This window comes from Python bivittatus, unplaced genomic scaffold, assembly GCF_059951505.1.
Source record: "Python bivittatus isolate LINGU-HERP-01145 unplaced genomic scaffold, Pbiv_v1 ctg000350_np1212, whole genome shotgun sequence".
NCBI classification, from domain to species: Eukaryota; Metazoa; Chordata; class Lepidosauria; order Squamata; family Pythonidae; genus Python; species Python bivittatus.
The window spans coordinates 7717428-7739339 of NW_028277074.1; the positions used below are offsets into that span (position 1 = coordinate 7717428).

Sequence of the window (21912 nt, forward strand, 5' to 3'; positions counted from 1 at the left end):
TAACTGGTCAAGTTTTATTTAATTAGTACAGTACAGTATATCCAAATACTAAATTTACTTTTCAGTAACATAAATTACTCCCATGTAGCTAGGGATAATATTAATATTTAATTGGTCACTTCTTTTAATATGTAATAATGACAGAAGAAATGTTGGAAGACAATCTTATTTTTCTTTAAATAGAACACTCTGTAACTCTTGTTTCAATGAAAAAACAATCTTGCCAAATTAAAAAAAAAAAATCTCTCCAGTGCTAGCAGGTATTTGGTTTCAAATATAGAAGTTGCATGAATTAGCCAATATTGTCAAAGAAGAGTAATACGTCATACAAACAATGAGCATAGGAGAACCAGTCTTCAGAGCTTTTTTCCTGTAGAACAAACAATATGCTCAGTAAACATATATCTTCTTATTTAGCAGACAACATCCATTTTTGTGGGATATGCCTTTTCTCAGCCAAAGATTTAAGAAAGTCAGCGTACTCTTTCAAATTCAACTAAATCCATCAAGGGAAGCCCAGCAGGTGCTTCCAAAGCCACAGATGGAACTATCGTGTCACTACCCAATACAATGTTGTTATTTCCCCACAGAAAAGGCTCCTGTGGTCAATGGAAAATCACTGAGCAATGATTTGTCATGCTGTGCAATTGAATGATATGGGTATAACAACTATTATAACTTACAGCTTTCAAATGGGTGGTGTATTAAACAATACCACATGGTTGAATAGGGAAAAACAGAGTCCTTCACCATAGTTTTTCACCCATCATTTTGCAGTATAAAACACAGAAGATAAAGCAAGAATATTATTAGTCGTATAAATGGGTATGTGTGGTTCGGATGCCTATGTCTGTAAGCAGCCCTTGAAAAATCAAGTGTTTCCCAATTTGTATACATAAATTTTGGATATGAAAATTTGGATATGAAGCTTTTGATTTATCTGAAAGCTGGAATCCAAATTATAGCAATGGCAGCAGGAGGCTTAGAAAGAAAATGTCAAATGTGTTGCTGCTTTGTTTCTATGAAATGCTTTATCCCTATAAAATTAGGCTGAACAAGACCCAAATCTAGTCCTCTTGTTCCCTAATAGAAAGCATTTTCCCATCTATTTTGCACTACTTAATAATGTCTTGCTATAAATGAAAGTGAGTCATACTAATACATTACATTTGATTGATTACTTTTGAATTGTAAGTTCAAATCAGAGTGCCCTTTTTTGGCTAAAGAAGACTGAAAAAGTATCCTAATTACTTAATTAAATAAATTTAATTTAAATTTGATTCAGACTTGGTCTTTGTCATTTCCCGCACAGGTCACTGAATAGCACTTTCCTTTCATGGCATTCCATGTTTTTCATTCTAAAGGACAAAAATAGGTCCTTAGAATAGAGAAATATATTTTCTAGGAGCCTGAAAATATGTCCAACCCCTGCTGGCAAGAGATTCTTTGGTGGTATTTTCTTGATGGGATGCTGTTTTCTGTGGATGAAGGAGACTTACTAATTTCTCACTGCACGAACAGCTCTTGAAAATGTATTTATTTATTTATTCATTTATTCATATTTATATAGCCAGCCATCTCACAAAATGTTAGAGCCAAAACATTGTGAGGTACATTGTAAGGCAATTAGAGAATTATCAAATCCTTCCTTCCTTCCTTCCTTCCTTCCTTCCTTCCTTCCTTCCTTCCTTCCTTCCTTCCTTCCTTCCTTCCTTCCTTCCTTCCTTCCTTCCTTCTGTAACTACCTGCCCATTCACCACATTACTCTGTACAACCAGCAAGTTAAAAGACTACATCCACCATTAAAAACCACCACAACTAGGCAGCTAACATGTAGTGAGTGGTTCAGGGGAACAGTCTTCGAGGAGGAACAGTGTTGCTCCTTACCATGAGCAGCATTTTCTATTTAATTCTTAGACATCTGGTTAGAATGGAAACTACAGTCCTATCCTAATTGTTGTTCTCCTAAGACAGGGGATATACAGCCTTTGATCTCCTGGGCTGAGGTGTCTGTTAAGCTTGTACTAATTTTGCTGTATTTTTTCTTGCTGTTTTTATTAATAGTATTTGCCTTGTGGGAATAGCCTTTCCTTTATCTATGTTGGTAGCTAGCTAAGTAGGTAGGTTTTCTGTAATAGGAAACAAGGAAACAAAACACTTGAAGTGCAGTTTTCGTCATTAAGTTTTTGCTGACCCCGTTTTCAGTAACAGCTTGAAAAAGGAAAAATCTTTTTATCAGTAACCATCTACTTTTACTATCTCACATATCCATATAGTCTTTAACCTTTTATATATATACATACATACATACATACATACATACATACATATATATATATATATTTCAAATGGGGCTATAGTAAAATAGTGTAAAAATGGAGTTAGCTCCCTTGTATATCAAAAAACACCAGTACTTTTTATTGCATATATATAGTCAAGCTTTGCTGGAATTAGATCACATGACTGAGAAGCTTATCTAATCATCACTATTTTAAGGTCTTTAATGAAATTAGTCATAGCTGAAAGATGGCACAGAATTAGTTAAGAATCATATTTGTGCAAGTAAAATTTAGAATTTGTTTGCACTAAATTGCAGCTGGAAAATATATTACTGTCAGGCAGTTCTGTAAAAAAAAAATTTTTTTTGAGCTACCAATACAAGACAATATATGTCAAACATGATAGTATATAATGCAATATGCAGATTATAGGAATAATGGAAACACTTATCCTAAGTATCTTTAATACTTAAATCTTTAATCATGATTTCTTATGTATTGCAATTTCTTTCGTTCACCTTATTATATTTATTCAGTAACCACCCCAGGAATTCAGAGGGAAGTACTGAATACTGCTTCAGCCTAAAAAACTAAGGTGAATAATTGGTAAAAGTCCAACTTCTTCATAAGTTGTTCAGATTTAACAGTTTTTGTTCAAATTTAACAATTTGAACAAATATTTTTGCCCCACTTGCAGTGTAAGGGATTTTTAAGAATGTTCATGTCAGCTAATTGAATTGACCCAGTAATATTAGAAGTCCACTCATACTTTCTCAAGCATAGTGACTCTCTCTTCCCTGTAGTTGAAAAGATACTATTAAGCAATGCGTGAGCTGCTCTAAGTAAGTCTGACTCTAAGAGATGGGTGATGTTGTCACTTTCAATTTCAGTAATAGTTTAATTTTACTGAATCTTTTTAGTCCCATCTATGTATTTGGCCAAAAGAACTAAACAGACATATTTTACATGTGTGGTTTTCCAAACATCTCTCTCTTGTACACACTTTTCCTAATGCATACTTTATGTGCATACACACTTGTTGTAAACAGGTTTTCAATATTAAAATTGAGGTTTTGTACATACTTTTCTCCAGTGTCAACATTTTCTATGTGCGTTTTCCCTAGTAGATGCATTTTGTGAGTTATGTTTTATCAAAAAGCAGCAGTTTGTAAAATTCTTTAAAATGTGTATTTCAACATGCATCTGTGTATAAAGAAGTCCTTGTATATATTTGGAGTGTTAAAATCAATTTACTAATATAAAAATTCTAATGCATTACTTTTCAAACATCCCTACAAAATGAAGAGAGATGGTTTTAAAAGACTAGCTATAGTTAACTCTGAAGTAACTTAGAAGTTCCTTGAAGGGATGAGAATACGAAATACTTACTTGCTTACTTTTAATTAATATATTAAATAATAAATAATACTAAAGAGAGCCAGTTTGGTGTAGTAGTTAAGGTGCTGGTCTAGAAACCAGGAGACTGTGAGTGCTAGGCTTCCGTTAGACATGAAAGCCAACTGGGTGACTTTGGGCCAGTCATTCTTTCTCTCAGCCCGACCCTCCTCACAAGGTTGTTGTTGTGAATAAAATAAGAGGCAGGAGTATTAGGTATGTTCACCGCCCTGAGTTGACTATATATATTGATGCATCATTATATTTCTACTACCTCAGAGCCCCTTCAGTCTGAAAGCTGTAGTATATTTAGAAAAAATATTTACTTATTTAATTTTGTTAGTCACCTTGAGTAGTTACTAGGAAGGCAGTCAGTCAGTCAATCAATCACCCAAATAAATAACACAATCCATTTCATCAGATGTGATCCACAAAAGCTCATACAAAAATAAATTAATCTTTAAGATGTCACATCACTCTAGTACCTGCTGTAGGAGGATAACATCACCAATGTTGAAACTAATATATTATTGGCACCTTTAGGGGCAAAGTCACAACTGAAACAAACAATCATTAAATATTACAATTAAGTATTGAGAATATCATAGCATCAGTTTAAACAATATAACATCTAGAATATTTTAAATTAAACAGACACGCTCAATTAAAAGTCTGTTTAAAATCTGAAAAGAATTGGTCCATATATAACTCTTTTGGAATTGTGAAATATGGGGATATCACTGAAAAGGATTTTTTTTTTACTAATGCCAGGCAATCTAAAATACCTTTATAACCAGCCTGTGAGTGTAGCATCTTAGGTTGCTCAAGGCTTGGGAAAGTTGGTGTGGACGTCAGTGTTAATATACATAATCTGATTCAAAGCAGATGTTGGTTTTGAAATCAAAACCTGCTCTTAACTAAATTCAGGAATGAATAGACAGTCAGTATAACTGGTACAGCAAAAGTGCCATGGCTTTTGAGTGGACAACTACATTCCAAGAACCTGTAGGCAAGGGCAAAATATTGAAGCGCATATGATTTTATTTAATTTAAACGTAAAAAAAATAGTTGCCTGTAAACATCAGACTTTCCATCTGTCCAGCTGATTCCTTATCTCTGTGTACACACAAACATGCATACATCTTATCATCCTTCTCTCCTTCTAGTTAATCTTTGCAGAAAGAATCTTGTCCCTGCCTCCCAAATATCTAAATAGGACAAAGATGAGGAAAGGGAAGAACTGACTAGAGTGGAAACAGTAGAAAAGAACTAACAAGGAAAGAAACAGAACAGGGATAAACTATAATGGAAAGAATATGGAAGAGAGAGGAATAGAATTGCAGCAAGGGGAAAGAAAATGAAGCATTATAAAGTGTTGTTTAGCTGCTGTGGAACCAACAAGGAGGTGAAGTGAGCAAGCAGAGAGAGATCAGATGGCAGCCAATATGCAGCAAGAAGTTGAACTTCGAATAAAATGCGGGAATGATTGAAAACTGAAGTAAGACAACAGTCAGGTGAAATTAGGCTGTTCTTACCCATCTCCTATGCCCTTGCTTATCTGGCACAATACCTTGCACAATTCAAAAAGCACTCCATCATAATATATCTGTAATGACTAAGAAGCTTCGGGATATTACACAGTCTTTGAGGACTATAGAATGAATACCTCTTCTACAGCGGAGAGTCAGTCTTATAAGGTATACAACATTATGTCATGCAACCTGCAATATTTCTGTAGGGCGCAGCATTTTTCTAGAAGTCACATGATAAAGATTGAATTTCCTAATGTTCTGTCATCTGGGGTGATGGGGTGGTGGTTACTAAACCTCTCCATATGGTAGATACAGTAGGATGTTGCAGAGAAATAGTTTGTCTGTTTTTGTCCTTTTTTCAATGAGATTTGTATTTGGATTCTATAATCCCCAGCTTTCAAGCAGCCTTCAACATATCATAATTAGAGTTTTCTAAGGCTGGGTGGGGAAAATGGAGAGGAGTTTATAACTATCCACTTCTGGGGTTGAAGCTCTGGTTTCTGACCATTAAGGGGAGAAATTGGTTGGTACTATAGTTTTTCAATGCTACCCAGAGGCCATAGTATTGCAACCTTCATGTCTTTAAAATAGTTATATCTGCTTTGGAGACAAAGCAGTTTATAAATTTAAACTCTTCAAATATTACAGTACAAACACATTTTATTAAGACAACCAGATAAAATATATTAAAAAATGCAAGAAATATATATACACACACGCACACAGACACACATACATACACACACACATAATACATGCATACTTAGGAAAGTAAACAAAAAAGTATGGGATATTCCACAAGTGTGTGATATCACAAGAAAATTTTACATTTGAGTCCCAAGTAAAAGTGCATAGGATCCAAGCCAGGTTATGAAAAAAATAAACAAACAACCCTGAAACAGGGATTAAAATGCAGATAATTGAAGATTATTTTGATTTCTGGATATATACTTTAAAAATTCCAATGGACTCTAGTGATCTATTGTTTTCAAGGAGGGTAAGTGGTAAGATTGGACTATGACCTCACATTTTCCTGATTTAAACTTTTATTCTGAAGCAGTAAGCCTGCCGTTCAAATACAGGAAGGCATAACATTAGCTATAGCGGGCTATGCAACTTTCTTTATTCCTATACATTTGCCATTTCTTTCAGACATGGTTTGAAATACTGGCAATGGAATATAAACTATACTGGCCGGTCTATATTGCATCTATTCCTGGTAATTGTCTGACAAGACACCTGGCTGATATTTCTTGTGCTATAGCATCTGCCTTATAGGTTTTCCTTCCAGAAGGTTGGACTGAGCCCTCATTAGTCCTTATTTCTCCAAATTTCAAATTTTTGTTTTTCAAAATAATAATTGTTTTGCCCTTCTGCATGTCATACTACAAGTAGCTTTACTGTAGAATATTGATTTTGCTTTTATCAGAAATTGTACAGTAGCTGGCTTAGCATTTAAATGAATTCAATATTTTAACATAAATAAAAGGCAAATAAAAATAAAATAAATTAAAACTTTAAAAGAAAATGCACTTTCTCAGCTGGATGAATTTTAAAGTTTCAGTAATAAGGAAGTTTCAGAATTTTGTTAATTAAAAAGAAATAAAATGAAAATTGTAATAACTTTATTGATCAACTGACATTTTTACAGATAACTGCCAGCTTCTGACTTTCCAAGAATGTAACACCAGGTAGCATATTAAAAAAAAGGGGAATCCCAGGTTGGGAAGGGTATTTCTTTAATATGCAGGTTGTTTTTTTTTTCTTTAATACATCTTTTATTTTTTATTAACTTGGAAAATAGTGAATATTTCAATTGGCTTCCAGTGGGAAATGGCAGAGTGAACAGCTTCCTTTGTAAATGGGGGCTGTCGATGCAGTGGATTGGGGCTCAGGCAGGAAACCTGAAATGTAACAGGAATGAGTAAATGTCAGCACATAGTTTTGGATATTTGGGCTCCATTTAATATCTAGGGAACCCATTTCTGAGCCCTTTGAGATTGGTACTGACTTGTTCCCCAATAAGTTCAATGCTGAATTCTTAGGGAATCTGCATGTAAAATGCCTGCTTCCCCAAATATAACACTTTGCTACTGATTCAGAAGGATGGATACATTCTGCTGTGAAATGGCCAGATTCTCCATAATATAATGTGCACCTTTTATACATTTGCATAGCTTTTCTTGAGCAGATAGAGAAGCTATTCTGGCTCCCAGCTATACGGGTTAAACTTCTGAAATCTATTATAAGCCAGTAGAGGCACAGGAACTGCTAGTTAGAGCAAATTCTGCCTCACTTGCTGGACTAGTTGATTCTTTGCCTGGATCAGTTGGTTCATCTGGACTGTCATGCAGCTCTGGTACTAGAATAAGGTATTGGCAACTTGATGCTTGATTTTTAGCTATGGTTTTCATGCTGCATTGTTCCTCCTTCATCCCAGGCTTGGTAGTAAATCTATAGCCCCGGAAGCATGCGCTCATGAGCTTAGCAGCAGAAGAGTCAGATCAAGGACAATTGGGTAAGTTGCATTTACTGCAGATGTGGAAGGAGCTCTTATAACAATGAAAATCAGCTATTGCCAGATTCATATGTCACCTTCCATATTTAAAGCCTACATCTCTTTCCTCTGCCCTGAAGTGGTAACAAAGTTTTTGATACCCATTTGTCCACCATGGATTTGGAGAGCATCTTTTCTGGTAATCATTTATTCTGGTCTCATAAAGTGTATACTCTATCCAAGACTATAGATTGAGACAGGCCTGTTCAAACAATAGCTTGAAGACTATAATAATGATCATGAAAATAATGATAACAATAATAGAATCACAGAGTTGGAAGTAGCCATTTAGGTCATCAGATACAATCCTCTGCTCCATATAGCAAACCAAGTTGAAGCAGCTCAAATAGGTCTGTCTAGTCTGTAGTTTAATACATCCAGAAAAAACAATGCATACTTAGGAAACATGAGACAATGTGCATGCAAGTAGCATCATCTATGATATGTGATCAGAATTATGAAAACAAAACTTCTGAGAGAATTTATGAATACCGATTCAGTTCAAACTGAGATGAGGAGAAATGTTTAACTGCTACACAGGAACTCTTTCTTTCAGACTAGTAGAAATAGAATTGGATCTTTTATTGACACTCTTAGTCAAGTAATTGTTTAGTGCAAGACCGCTATGTAATTACAGAGGAGATGGTTTTTTCAAAGGTCTTATTCCTAAAGAGAGATAATTATTGACTATATTGGTGCCCAGTTAAGACTTTTTTTTTTTAATTTACCCAGGCCCTTTAGTTTGACTAAAATCTTAGCTTACCTCATTTTATTATTTCAGTTTTTAACTATATATACAGTGTAGATAGATAGATAGATAGATAGATAGATAGATAGATAGATAGATAGATAGATAGTTAAAAACTGAAATAATGAAAAAAAAATAAACCCTGAAATATATATATATATATCATCATTCTGGAATTTATTAGATGAATTGTGATATAAAAATGGTTTCAACAAAATGAAGTGAAAAAATTGATAACTAGTTCACCAGTTTTTACTTTACCAGTATTTTTCCTTTCTTCCCATAAAATTTAATATCTCCTATTTAGGGGTAAGTCTTTTCCAGTAGCCCTTCCAATGTATATTACATAGAATTGTCTGCTAAATATTTTCCTGATAAGTTACTTATTTTAGGGACTGAAGCCTACACAGTAAGGCATCCATTTTCCTAAAGCTGGCACCGAAATATGTTGATAGTGTCTTAGGAATGAATATTGGAGACACCAAACAATGATCCATGAGGTTAAGTTTTATGGACTTGAAAAAACAAAACAGTTTTATCAAGCACGAAAAGGATGGTTATCATAAAAACAAAGATAAGCATTTTATGTCCCTTAAATTCTTTATGCAGTGCTTCTGTATCAAGACAGCGTACTATACGAAATTGCACAGGTATTTTTCAAAGTACGACTTATTCATAGATCATACCCCATGGAATATAATACATTCAAAACAAACAACAGAAGTTTATAGGATATAGAAGTAAAAACAGAGCACAATGCAGCTGAATACATTTGCTGCTATTCCTGGGTAAATGACTTACCTTGTGAGCCATTTGAGTAGAGAACAAATCTGAAGCTGTTGTAGTTACTTTGGGAGCAGTCATCTTAATTGGTATCCTAGCTTCCTTTGATATATATATATATGCTATAATGCATGCATGCTATAATATATAAGATTAAAACTGGTGGTAATTTAGTGGTAACTAATCATATCAACTCTGCTCTTGTTTCAAGCCCCCTGTCTTTACCTTAATGGAAGAGTAGAAAGTAATAAACCAAAGCAAAGGAAAACAAAATCCTACAGAGGGCCTGGAACAGTCCTATTCTTGGAGGGCTGTTCTAACTCTTACCTCTATATGAGGCTAAAAGACCAAGTTAACTGTCTCTTCTGATTTCCTACAACATACCTGATCAGCTAAGGGATGTAACTAATGATTACCTCAGGGTACTCTTGGGGATCTGGGTCTTGATTCTGACCCAGAAATAACTAGATTTCAGGGTTCATACAATCCAGTGGACTTTTAAACGATCCAGTTCAATGTGTTGAGCAAGTAATGCTGTCAGGTTAAAAAGGATTGACAATGGTCCTCTTCTTGATCTCCACCTGTTTGTGGTGACTATTAAGGAAGAGGGTGTCCCATGGGAAAGCCACACAGCTGCCAATTGCTTCAAGTACAGAAGCTTTTGTGTGAGATTTACTTTGGGCTATATTTATTTCTTAGATATATGAGGTAGGTAAGACCCATACAAGAAAAGTCATGAGACTAAACTCATGAGAGAGCAGAAATAGTTTTAACTTCTTATTAAATGAAAACTTAACAATAAGAATCATGAGCACTCCAATAAAGTAAAATAATTCATAATATAGCTTGTAGCAAGCCTCGATACTACATAGCAGCTAATAGATTCTAAGCCTTAAATTCCACGTTAATGTCACACCAATAAAAGAATACTGACTAGGAGACCTCCGTTCCCTTCCAGCTCTACGATTCCGTGATCTTACCCACATTAGAGCACAGCTGGGAGATTGGTGTTGTCATAGATGTTACATGCTCTCTTCTTTTGGGAGCCCTTTTCCCTCTTTGAATTTCAAAGGGAGCTTCTGCTCGCTCTGCAAGAACTGCAAGCAGAGATAATTAGGCGAGGCAATTTCAAAGTGTTTCCCTGGAATAGACCATTGAAGCTCCTGGTTAGGCTTCCCAAGTAAGTCCACACACCCTGTGACTTCTGCCTGGGTTGTTATCTAAGCATGGTTGCTGCTAGTCTTTGTGATTAGGTTAATGTGCTGTTTTTCCACACCTTTCTCATCAGAGGTCTCCGCAGAAGTGTGCCTGCTGTCCATGAAAATCAACCGCTCAACCTAGCTGGTGCTTTAGAAAATGGCTGAAAAGTTGTCTTTTTGTGAATTATATTGACAAGACATCTGGCTTTTAGTGGAACCATTGGTTAACTCAAGAAATGTTTCTTAACAGTTTAAATTAGACTAAATTAACCACCCAGTAGCAAGTTTGCCAAACCATAGATCCACAGTCAAATGATGTCCTATGGCTTCATATTGTTTGCTGCCATGATTACTGTTTGACATAATTATGGCAGTTGTAGCATAGGGACACCAAAAACTACATACAACTGCCATTCCTACTGCCCGTTCTCACACACTTTTTTTTTTTTGCTTTTTGATTGAAACAAAATTTAGATTTGATAGTACCAGACCTGATACTATCAGCTTAGAACATTATTTAAAATATGTACTGTATGGAGCACATATTTAAAACCCAATTGCTTTTTACACAGATTTTGTTGTTGTTGTTTGGAGAAGCTGACTGGTGTTCTAGTACAACATATTCTCGATCAAATACAAAATTACTAGTTTCAGAGTTCTAGTGCTGGTTATGTTTATGATCAAAAGCTGAAGAGGGAGCATTTATTCCCCCTCCCCCCCATCCCCAAGCTTTTTCTCTCAATATGTTGGAAGGGAATTAAAGTTGTCCACGTCTGCCTGCTTCAAATGTGCATGTCTCCATCTTCTTACCAACCCTACACAAGCACTGGTATTTGGTCTGATTCGTTTTGAAATTCTCTTGCCTAATGATCCCCCTTTTTTTTAATTGGTCTCCTATCAAATTTAACCAATGTCTATGGGCAGTATTCTGGGGATCCACTTCTGATGTTAAGATATAATCCTTGCATGCTCTATGTTTATAATTTAAAGTCCTACCTACTAATATCATGCAGATATTTTCCTAGTTTGAATTGTGATGTTTTACAAGCTCTTGGCCCAGATTATTGCTTCTGTCTGAGCTGGCACAGCTATAAAACCTTCTGTGTAAAACTTGACATTACATAGGCAATTCTCAGACAAGATTCTTTCTGGCTCTGATCTCCTTCCTGATGAATAGATGGGTGGATGGATCATCTTTGCTTTCAGTCTCCAATTTGGCAGTCTTGCACCTCTTGCTCTATCATCCAGCTGACATTTCAGTTCATGAAATAAGGCTCCTAGTTAAGCATATTGTATAAGCCATTTCATAGTACTTCATTATGGAAGATGCCTGAAACATTTTTACTGGGAAAGGTTCAATCTTTCTCATATTGTTAATACTTATTCAGGGCATTTTTTTTCCTTTACACTTGCCAATACGTCCTCTGGTATTTTTCCATATTAAATTCAAGAATTCCCAAATGTATTGAATGAATAGACACTTCAGTAATGTCCAACAGATAACTAAAATTGAAATTTTATTCTTTTTAATAATATTCAGACATTTCTCTGACAAGACTTTACTGAAAGATGAAGTGCAAATGGGAACCCTGTAGAATGTTGATAAAAATTGTACATGACATTTTTAAGCGCTACGAAGTACACATTGAATACTCTGAAAGTATATAGGCATAGCAACATGCAAGTGTCATGTACCTAACATTACAATATGCATTTTGTTCAGTAAAAATTATGAAATAATGGAGAAACTGTGCTTCCATGGTCAGTGCTGCATGCTTAATTCCTCTGTGTGGAATTAAGTGATGAAGTGTCCAAAACATGGCTGAAATTGCATGTCAGTTACACTGTAGTTCTTAGGCCACTGTAGTCACTTTGCAGTTAGCTGACAACCTGGGGAAAGATAGTGTTTACCAGTCCCATTGGTCTAGCAATCCTGGATCAGATAGGACAGAAAATATTTTATATATTAGAACAATGGAGACTTATAAATGCATTCCCCAAAGATGCAATCCTAAAAATAAAATGAATGGGGAATAGTTTATAACTTGACCTTTATGGATCTACTTCAGTGGGACAACTGGAAGTCGGTAGTCTTTTCATGAGCACTACCTTGTTTACTCAAGAAATCCCTTTTCAGTTTTTTTTTTTTTTTTTTAAAAGAAGAAGAATGATTGAAAGAAGAGACAATTGTAAAAGACTTTGAACAGCCCAACTTTTGGTGAAACTATAAAGTGCATTTTGAACTGAAAATGCTGGGAAATTATATAGTGCATAGGATTGTTGTTTTTTAAATAGCTGCTTTCTTTTTTTCTCACCTATAAAATTGTGAGGCCGATTATAGAAATGAGGACCTGCTGAATTTGTACAAATTATGTTCCAAAAGAAAGCAGTCCTTTGGCATGTCTGCATATGTATGCATGCACGTATGGAAATGCAGAAAATATATAAAATATAATTTAAAGTATATACATATTATTGCCAAATTAGTCAGATGTTTACAGAAAATATATAATTTGAATATCTATGTTTCTAGAATTAAAAAATAATCTCTTACAGTTATCAATGCATCATTCTTTTATAAACATTTTTTAAAATTAAATCACCTTTTCAGCTTGAAAAACTATAAAGAAATATTAATGCACAGTGTATTGGTGATTAGTATAGCAATTGTAAATCTTGTGCTAAAATAAAATCCTTTTGGAAAAAGACTATTTCTGAATCCACATGAAAATGCCCATGAGTTGGGCAGTTTGTCTACATTTCTTTAAAAAAAAAGGTAAGGAATAATTTATCTGAAATGTTTCTATAGCTGTGTTATAATAAGTTTAAAGTAGGGTTCCCAATTCAACTGGAGGTTGCCAGGTTGGCTACAGCTAACTTAAAGGATTGGGACCAGAACTATCAGTGATATCAATAAGGAATTTATTTTCTTCTGTGCAGGTTCTTGAACATACATTGCAGGCAAATTATATGGAGACATTTGTTCTGTTGTATGAATCACTGCACATTGGATTAGAACATTCATCTTTCTTGGTGTTCTCTCTGTACTTTCACATATCATTTTCCAATGTTTTGAAAATTGGAACAATGTTCAAAATGCATATGTAAGAATTTCTTACCTATCAGAACTTAGAGACAGAAATAGTTTTGACAAGTGACTGTTGTAGTATCAGTACCAATAATTATGGGATAGTTTTTAAAGCAAACAACTGAATAATTATGCAAAACAATTTGAGAAGTGCAATAGGTTAACACCACCGATTTCATCTATTCTAAGATATGGAAAACTACTTTATTTCTGTGGAGTTTCTTTGCTACCCTGTTATTTATTTATTTATTTTATTTTTTCCCCAGATGTCCATGAATTATCACTCCCTTTTTCAAAACATATCGGGCCCCTGAAAGTGCTGTACAAAATGAAACACACTATAGCAATGAATTGGTGCACACAAATTGATTACTTGTGGATGGGTCTGCATGTTCAAATGCAGAATGGACTGCAAATCTCTTGAGTATAATTGATATGTACTTCATACTGAGCATACTTAACATTTTGATGTCCTTTCAGCTTTCTCTTTTCCATTTAGCTTGCCCAAGCATTTGTGCATCCAGCTGCTAATTAACTCTTTCCTATAGGATAATAAGATAAAATTGGCCATTAGGAAGATTTACATGATATCTGCAGCAGAAACTGAACCTGTGGTTTTAATAATGTATCCTTAGTCTGTGGGATATATCTATATTACTTTCATGCAAGACTTAGTACATGTATAATGAAGGCAGCCAAACAAGGCTAAGTCTGACTTAGCAATGACTTGAATGTATGTAACTATAGAAGACTGTAGTTTGCATACATGGAGATGTGATGTAAATGCTCTAAAGGACAGAAAAGCTATAAATCTTGCTTAACTAGTTCCTCAAGTCAAACTTATTTTAAAGGCAATTGTCAAAGCAAACCTAATGACACTTAAGATCTCTGAAACCATTGAGCTGTAGCATTTGTTACTATAAAAGTGTGGTCAATATATTTAGGGTGTCACAGCTTGTGGAATCTGCTCTAGAGTTAACCAAAAGAAGGTGATCTGCTAGACAAAATTATTTTTATTCCCCTCCCCATTTTTTCAGAGCCTGACCAGACAGTCTGGCAATTGCTTTTCCATCTAGAGCTCTTGTAGCAGAAAATATTCCATTAACTTTCAAAGAAAGTAAAAATGCTAATTATTTAGAATAATCCTTTTGTTGGAAGTGGCTTCTGTTATCATTTTTCTTGTGTTAACAAAATGAGATGACTAGTAGAGATAGCAGCCTAAGCTAAACATGTTAACCCTTAAAGCAGCATATTTATAATTTGGGATGCTTCATAATGCTGTCAGCTGAGCAGCTCTTATCTGAAAGTAAAATATATTTCAGTCAAGTAAATTATATATTGAAATATTATATCTTTATAAGATCTTACTTAAAAAATGTAAAATTAATATTTTGTTAAAAAAATGTTGCAATGCATTACCTCAGTGGGGTCAGTTATGAAAAGTGAGGTGATTCAATGCAATCTTCTTTCCTCTTCCCCTCCCTTGAGCAAGCTTGGGATCCAAAGTGCATCAGTGCCATCAAATTACTCATGCCAAGATTACAGTACCTGGATAACCCAATATGGGATCCTTCGTATGTAAGCCACTCAGAAATCTCCATTATACATACTATAGCCTAATCACAGGCCATTATGTACTAGAAGTATAGCAGATACATACACATTTACTGCAGCCTGATGTCTGCAGAGTCAAAATCCCCAGATGATTAAAGATCTCAAGAAGCCCAATAGAAGTACAATAAAAAAAAATAAATTAAAAAAGCACCATCATTAGTAGTAGTAGTAATAATAATAATAATTAGATATAAACCTCAGATTTATTTTAGGGACCTGTTAAAATTGGCCAACTGAAAGTAGATTAAGTGATTCAGTGCTTTGGACAGTAATGATAGTGCTTCAGAGAAGGACAGCTATGGCAGAAGACGCTTGGAATCTTTGCAAGGTTCAGTTTAACAATATTTCTTTCTGTGATTCTTTTGTGTTATCTCACTACTTTGAATGCATTGCTGTTGGAAGATCATGATAGAAAAAAATGATGAAATGAAAAGGATAAATGATAAAAAAAATTATGTTGGGGGAAAATAACTTTATTGGTAAAGGCATCGTCTGCTGTTTGATGGAAGTATTTTGTACTCACTATGTAAGATTACCTGGGTTTATTGGGAAATAGACAGCAGAAATTCCAGGTGAGATGCTTCAATGAAAAAGGGGTTGAGATAAGGTACTTCTTTCTTTGGCTGTCTTTCCATTGATCACACTAAAAATACTAAAACAAATGATAACACTTTTCAGCTTCTTAGCATGCCAGGTTCCCTCATGGAAGACTAAAAGGACAAACTTGGCTAGAAATAGATTTCTAAGCAGTTCCCAGGCAGAGTGCTGGCAGCAAAGCTATTAGCAGATAGGAGTCTTTGCTCCAAAGGTGTCTGAAAGGAGCCCGATGACACCCAAATAAGAAAATAGACAAAATGAATTGATGGTTAGGTTTTAAAGAAACTATGACTCGCAGTAAATTAAAGGTTTTGGGAAATATACATATTTGAGGATGACAGTTTTGCATGTATTATTATAATTCATGATTGTAACTGCAAACTCTTATCTCCTACCTTATAAAATAATCAAAATGCATATTATAAATACATGGGTTTCCAATATCCATACAGAGAAAGTACAAGATACTTACATGTAAGTACACTGTAGTCACCTATATTTTTGCATAGTTTTTAGCATGTACTTTGTGCCACTTAACTCAAAGTATTACGTGGATAATTTCTGTTTCAAGCTTAATCACATAATTTGTTAGTAGCTAATTTATTGTTAGATAAGTGTTCACATTCATTATAAATTATTATCACTAATGATTAAGAAGATAAGGTTTAAGAACATTTTGGAGAAAACGAGTGTGACCATGATAATTCTTTGTAATTGCATGTTTTTTTTAATTGATTAGAATTGCCACTATTCAGTGGAATAATAAATGTAAGAGTTTTATGTTCCTCTTGGTAACACTTTATAATAAGTGGCACTAAATTACACTATAACTGCAATGTTACATGGAAGCACATGTAACATATGTGTTGATCAAAATGCCTAATGTATGTATGAATACATGGTAACCAATGCTTTTACAGTCAAACATTATATAAGCTCTTTTATTTTTTTTCCACTGAGAGATTTATCACAAATAGGTAGCCTACATTGGGAATAATTAACTCAAAGTCTCCAATTCACCGGAATAATTAGTAACATGATTTTTCCACATTTGTTTTTAATAACAGGAATTTCAGTGCAAGATGATTTGCCTTCCATATGTGTGAAAAACAGGTAAAAGTTCATCTCTGAGCCTTAGATCATATATTAAGTTCCAACAACTATTAGATTTGCAAACGGCATTCCAGAATGAGAGATAATGTACCCATATAACCTGAGATGCCATCTTCTATTTTTTTAAAAAATGAAGAATTATAACGTTTGCAAAAGAAAACAACAATAGTAATTAGTAATAACTTGATATGCTGGATTGATAACAAGAATACATTCTCAGTGACAACTGTCTTGTTCCATATTTTCATTAGTTGCTCCCTTGAGATTGTCATTATTTATACCTGTCTTATATGGTAAAGTAGGCAATTAAATCATTACCATAGAATTTTGGCATCTTACTCTAATACATTAATCTAAACATGGGATTCACAAAGTGGATTTAGATTTATATAACCCCCTTCTGTTACTAATAATTCTGATAAATTATACAAAGTGTTGAACACATGCATTTCTCTCTGGGTGGGTAAAGCTTATAAATGTGTGTCCCTCTTATTCATCCTATTACACTCAACATTCCATTTGGAAAGGGCCATCTTCCACCCTCTGACAGCTTATAAGACATTATCCAGGATAGTGTCTTCCAGGTACATTGGACTACAACTTCCATCACTCTGACAACATGACTGCTATGTATTAACCAGGGAATTGGTTAAGAAAAGAAGACTCGATATTGAAGCTTTAGGAATAACCAAGTACCTACGAGCAAATTGTCACTAGACTAAAATATCTTGGCAACAAAGATGGAGTCTACCACCTCTTTTCACTACCTGGCTTTTCCCATATTTTTCTGATCTGTACTGGTTGAAAAGGCACTGAAATAGGAAGCAGAATTATTTGGGATCTGCTCAAGTGCTAGTGCAAAATCAACACAATTCAAGGACACGGATAAAAATGAGGCAGCATTGCTAGAATTATAGCTCCAAGTATAAGAGATTTTACATGGTATAAGTAAACTCAATTGGGTTTCATACTGTAAAATCAAACAATAGTAAGAAAAAATGTCAGTATTGTTATTGAAAATATTCTGATATAATATTGCTATTTTGCCTAAAGCCAAAAATGGGACTGAATACATTAAAACAGAATTGAGTGGAGAAAGATTAATGGCCAAAATCATTATATTAAAGTCTGCTTCATTTATGGAATGTATCATTTTTAAAGAATAATTTTTATTCTGTTTCAAAAGCTTCCTTTGCTCTCAAATAAAAGTTTGAGAGCAGCTGATTTAACTGGGTGATAGAAAGTGATGATAGAAAGTGATGGTAAGTCAGAATTTTCCATTCTGGTGGACTTTCTCATTGCCTTTTGGCCTGCTGCACATCTCAAGGTGCAAGGAAAGATTTTTTTTTTAATCTACCGCAAGCAAAAGTTAACAGTCTAATTCCTATCTCTATTGCAAAATTCCAGTGTTTCCTGTATCCTACACTGACTAAACATTTTGAAATGCTTACATCGAAAGATGCCCAAAGATGTCTGGAAATCTTACTTCATGGGGATGAATAAGTGGATAATGTAGGAAGTATTTCTATATAATTTAAACAGAATTGAGAAAAATGTATAAATGTGTAAATATAACACACCAGTAGGCATATAATTTTAGTAAACATAATCCTAATGCAGCAAGGCGCCTCAACACATCTTTAAGTGCATTGCTGGCCTTTACCTTAGTTCTACAAATCAGTTTTTGAAAACATGACTATGTTATAAACCTATACTAGCTTCAATGTGCCTAGTATTTCTACCTGATTCTCTCAAATTACCATACTAGATTATCATATTATTGCATTTTTTCCACAGATTTTTGAATGAACTGTAAAAAACAAGCATGCAATCACATCAATGCAGACGTATTTCTTTAAAATATCATACTGTATATGATTTATTATGTTAACACTCAACCACATCATATTATTTATGTTCTGTATACTTTGTAAAAGTGCTGCTTGATTGATGGTCTCTCTCTCTCGCTCTTTTTTTTTTCCTCATTGAAATTAACAAAGTAATTTTTTCCTTCTAACAAAAACAATTTAAAAACTACTATTGTCCTTAAAAGGTGTATAGTCTTCGGATAAATAATCTGACACAATACCTTTGATTTCCATTGACTGTGACACATGATGCCATATTCAAATGTTACCCACCCTCCTTCCAATCCCCACACAAAAAAAAAACCCCAGGAGTTAATTCTTTACATAGGCCATTATGCTTTTAGACTTCACCAGTAATAGTTTCTATATAGAAATGTATTCCTCTTTTTGTCTTTTTAAAAAAAGTGTACAGTGCTTTGGAGATGAACAACAATTTCTACTGTTTTAGTCAATTATGTTTACATGGAACCAGAAAGTAAGAGCTCATCTGGTTATTCTATTTTTTATTTTTTATTTTTTTTTTAATTTTTGGTCTGGAAGAGGAATTTTTATGTTGGATTAGACTCTTTAATTATTATTGTTTTAAGCTGTCATTTTGCCCCACGTGTTCAACATGATCTCAAAGAGAGGTCTCTACTGTGGAGCTAAAAGCATGGCAGATATTCTTGATCATTCACTGTGACATAAGTTTGTACCTCACAAAATGCATAGACAGAAATTTAATATAAAGGATTAGTCATTTACCATATACACAAAACACAGAGAGTTGTTGCTGTTGTAACATTTTCTGCTTGGGTTTGGCAAATCCAACATTGATAAGCAGCTCTGGAACTGCCAAATTATACGTATATTGAAAATTTTAGTAACTTAATCTTTAATCATTAATGTGGTTATAATTCAAAACCTGAGGCTGTGCACTGGTTGTTAGCTTAAAACTACCTTTCCATATAACATTGTGCTTCCATTGTATAACAAAGAGAAATTAACTGGAACTAGAAAAAATTGCTGCTGAACAGTGCTAGGACATACAGACAAAAAGTACTAATACATGTTATCTACTTAGAATATTAATTTAAGTTATATCTAAAGGGATATAATGGACATTAGAAAATGCTTACTTGTGACTGATTTACCTACAGCCCCAAAAGTTAAATATGTATCAAATAATGTTTAATTGGATTTATTATATGCACTATATACAGATATTAAAATGCCTTGCAGTTGTGCCCCATGAACATGTTCAATTTGAGTAGGCAGATAGACCCACGTGAAGCAAATAAATTAAAAGGAATACAAATTATAGAAATATATATGGAAGTCTTTATGATTCTAGGAGCAGTAAAAGAGCTGGACAACCATTTTCAAAATGGAGCTACATAATCCATCACTTTGGATTCTGTGTAGAAAAGAGTGTATGGTGTTGGTTACCACCCAGAAGTTGCTGTTAATACCAGTATTTCATTAAATAAAAGTTCTGTTCATACTCCTTTGCTGCCATTTGCAAACACACAAGAAATTATAGTAGAATGCTTTCATTAGTGTTTCTTAGGGCATAATGTTTCAATGCTCGGCTGATTTTGAATTACAGACAATATATAAAACATTCTTTGTAAACGTCTAATCTTACTTGTAATGGTTTATGTAAGTACAGTTAGGTCCTCACCTAAGAACATTTGCTATGAAAATGGTCTGATGCAATACAGGTAAGGACCATAATAAAAGAAAAGGAAACAAAAGGAACACTTTTTTTAAAATGTAGAAAAACCAAATATGAACAGATGATGATTAAAATTGTTAAGGCTGTATATTCAAGCACTGTATGTTAAAAGAGCAATGGATATGATGATTAGGCAATAAGAAATGTCCTGCATTATGAATGGTACCGTAATTAAAGAAAAAAAAATTATGTTCATGGCTGATTGTTGGTACAAACTGGCAACTGAGAGCAATTATGCACTTTAACAAGGGTAGAAAAAAGACAGGATAAATTAATTCAGAAATATGAGAGCCAGTTTTCTCCAAGAGTCAGCCTTGTGAGTAGTGGTGTTCAGAGAATCTAAGTCTGCATCTATATGAAATATTCTTTCTTCTCTTCTGCATTAACTTGGCTGCCTTCTGCATTGATAATGGCTGTGTCCGCATCAGGTGCATCTTCAGCTCCCTTAGCTTCATTTGTTAAATATGTTCCTGTAGGAAACAGTGTGATTAAAAGACAAATGTTAGAGATATAGGCACTTTTGATACTGCTTTTCAGATGGGATTTTCTAACAGAAAATTAATTGGTCTGGGTGAGGATCAGGTTGAAGTTCACATAAAATTTTATCATGAATTTTTCTAACATTCAACAGTGAGTCTTTCTACCATGAATCTGTATAGTAGGCATCATTTTTGTATTTGTCAAAGTAGTTATTGTGATACTATTGTATAGCCCTGTCATCATCATAACTGCCTATCAATTGCACAGAAAGGGTCTGTTGTATTGTAAGCTGTCAAACATTCATTAGCTTTGGGGAAAATGCCTTAATTAGTTTTTGATGCATTGTGATATAAAACACAGAACATTTTTCATCTTCTTCAATCAATCAATCGGCATGTCCTGCAATTTCAAAATGAGCACTTTTGAAGTTCTATCCCTTCAACAGAAAATGTTAATTGCACATAATGATTAATACATCATTTCTTAAAGCAGCTACACTTTAGCCATACTCTTATTGCCAATTTCATTGGGAATATTTTAGAAATATTTTAAATAAATATGTATGTAAAAATATCTACCTGTATTCTTGCTGCAACCTTGCTGTTTCATTCTGTTACACAGGCATAGCAACGGGTACTCTATGGATTTATTCGCTAGTTTAACAAATCTTGAATTCACTCAGTAACATATTTATTGTTGGTGATGTTTGAAACAAGTCAATTTTCATTTAATGGGAAAGTCTGCTTAGTTTAGAAATTGGAGCATGTGTGTTGTCCTCCCTAAAAATGGTAGAACTTACTGTAGGTGTCACATTTTGCACTAGTATTCTCATACAGCTTACATTTTTACTATGGAAGCCTGGTTAATTAAACTATTATCTGGAAGCTTATGTGAGTTATCTGAGCAAACGGCCTTTGAAAGCCTAGGCCAAGAGCTTCATTA

General features: G+C 34.1%; 1 protein-coding gene across 4 annotated transcripts in view; it reads right to left on the reverse strand.

The window, feature by feature from the left end:
* Nucleotides 1-11996: 11996 nt before the first annotated feature.
* CADM2 (cell adhesion molecule 2) overlaps nucleotides 11997-21912 on the reverse strand; it is a 468972-nt gene continuing 459056 nt past the window's right edge. For all 4 annotated transcript variants that reach the window (XM_088144570.1, XM_088144571.1, XM_088144568.1 and 1 more), the window contains one exon: nucleotides 11997-20960. In XM_088144570.1, the coding sequence (XP_088000696.1) occupies nucleotides 20842-20960 (119 nt within the window). In that variant the 3' untranslated portion in view covers nucleotides 11997-20841. The remainder of the gene's footprint in view (nucleotides 20961-21912) is intronic.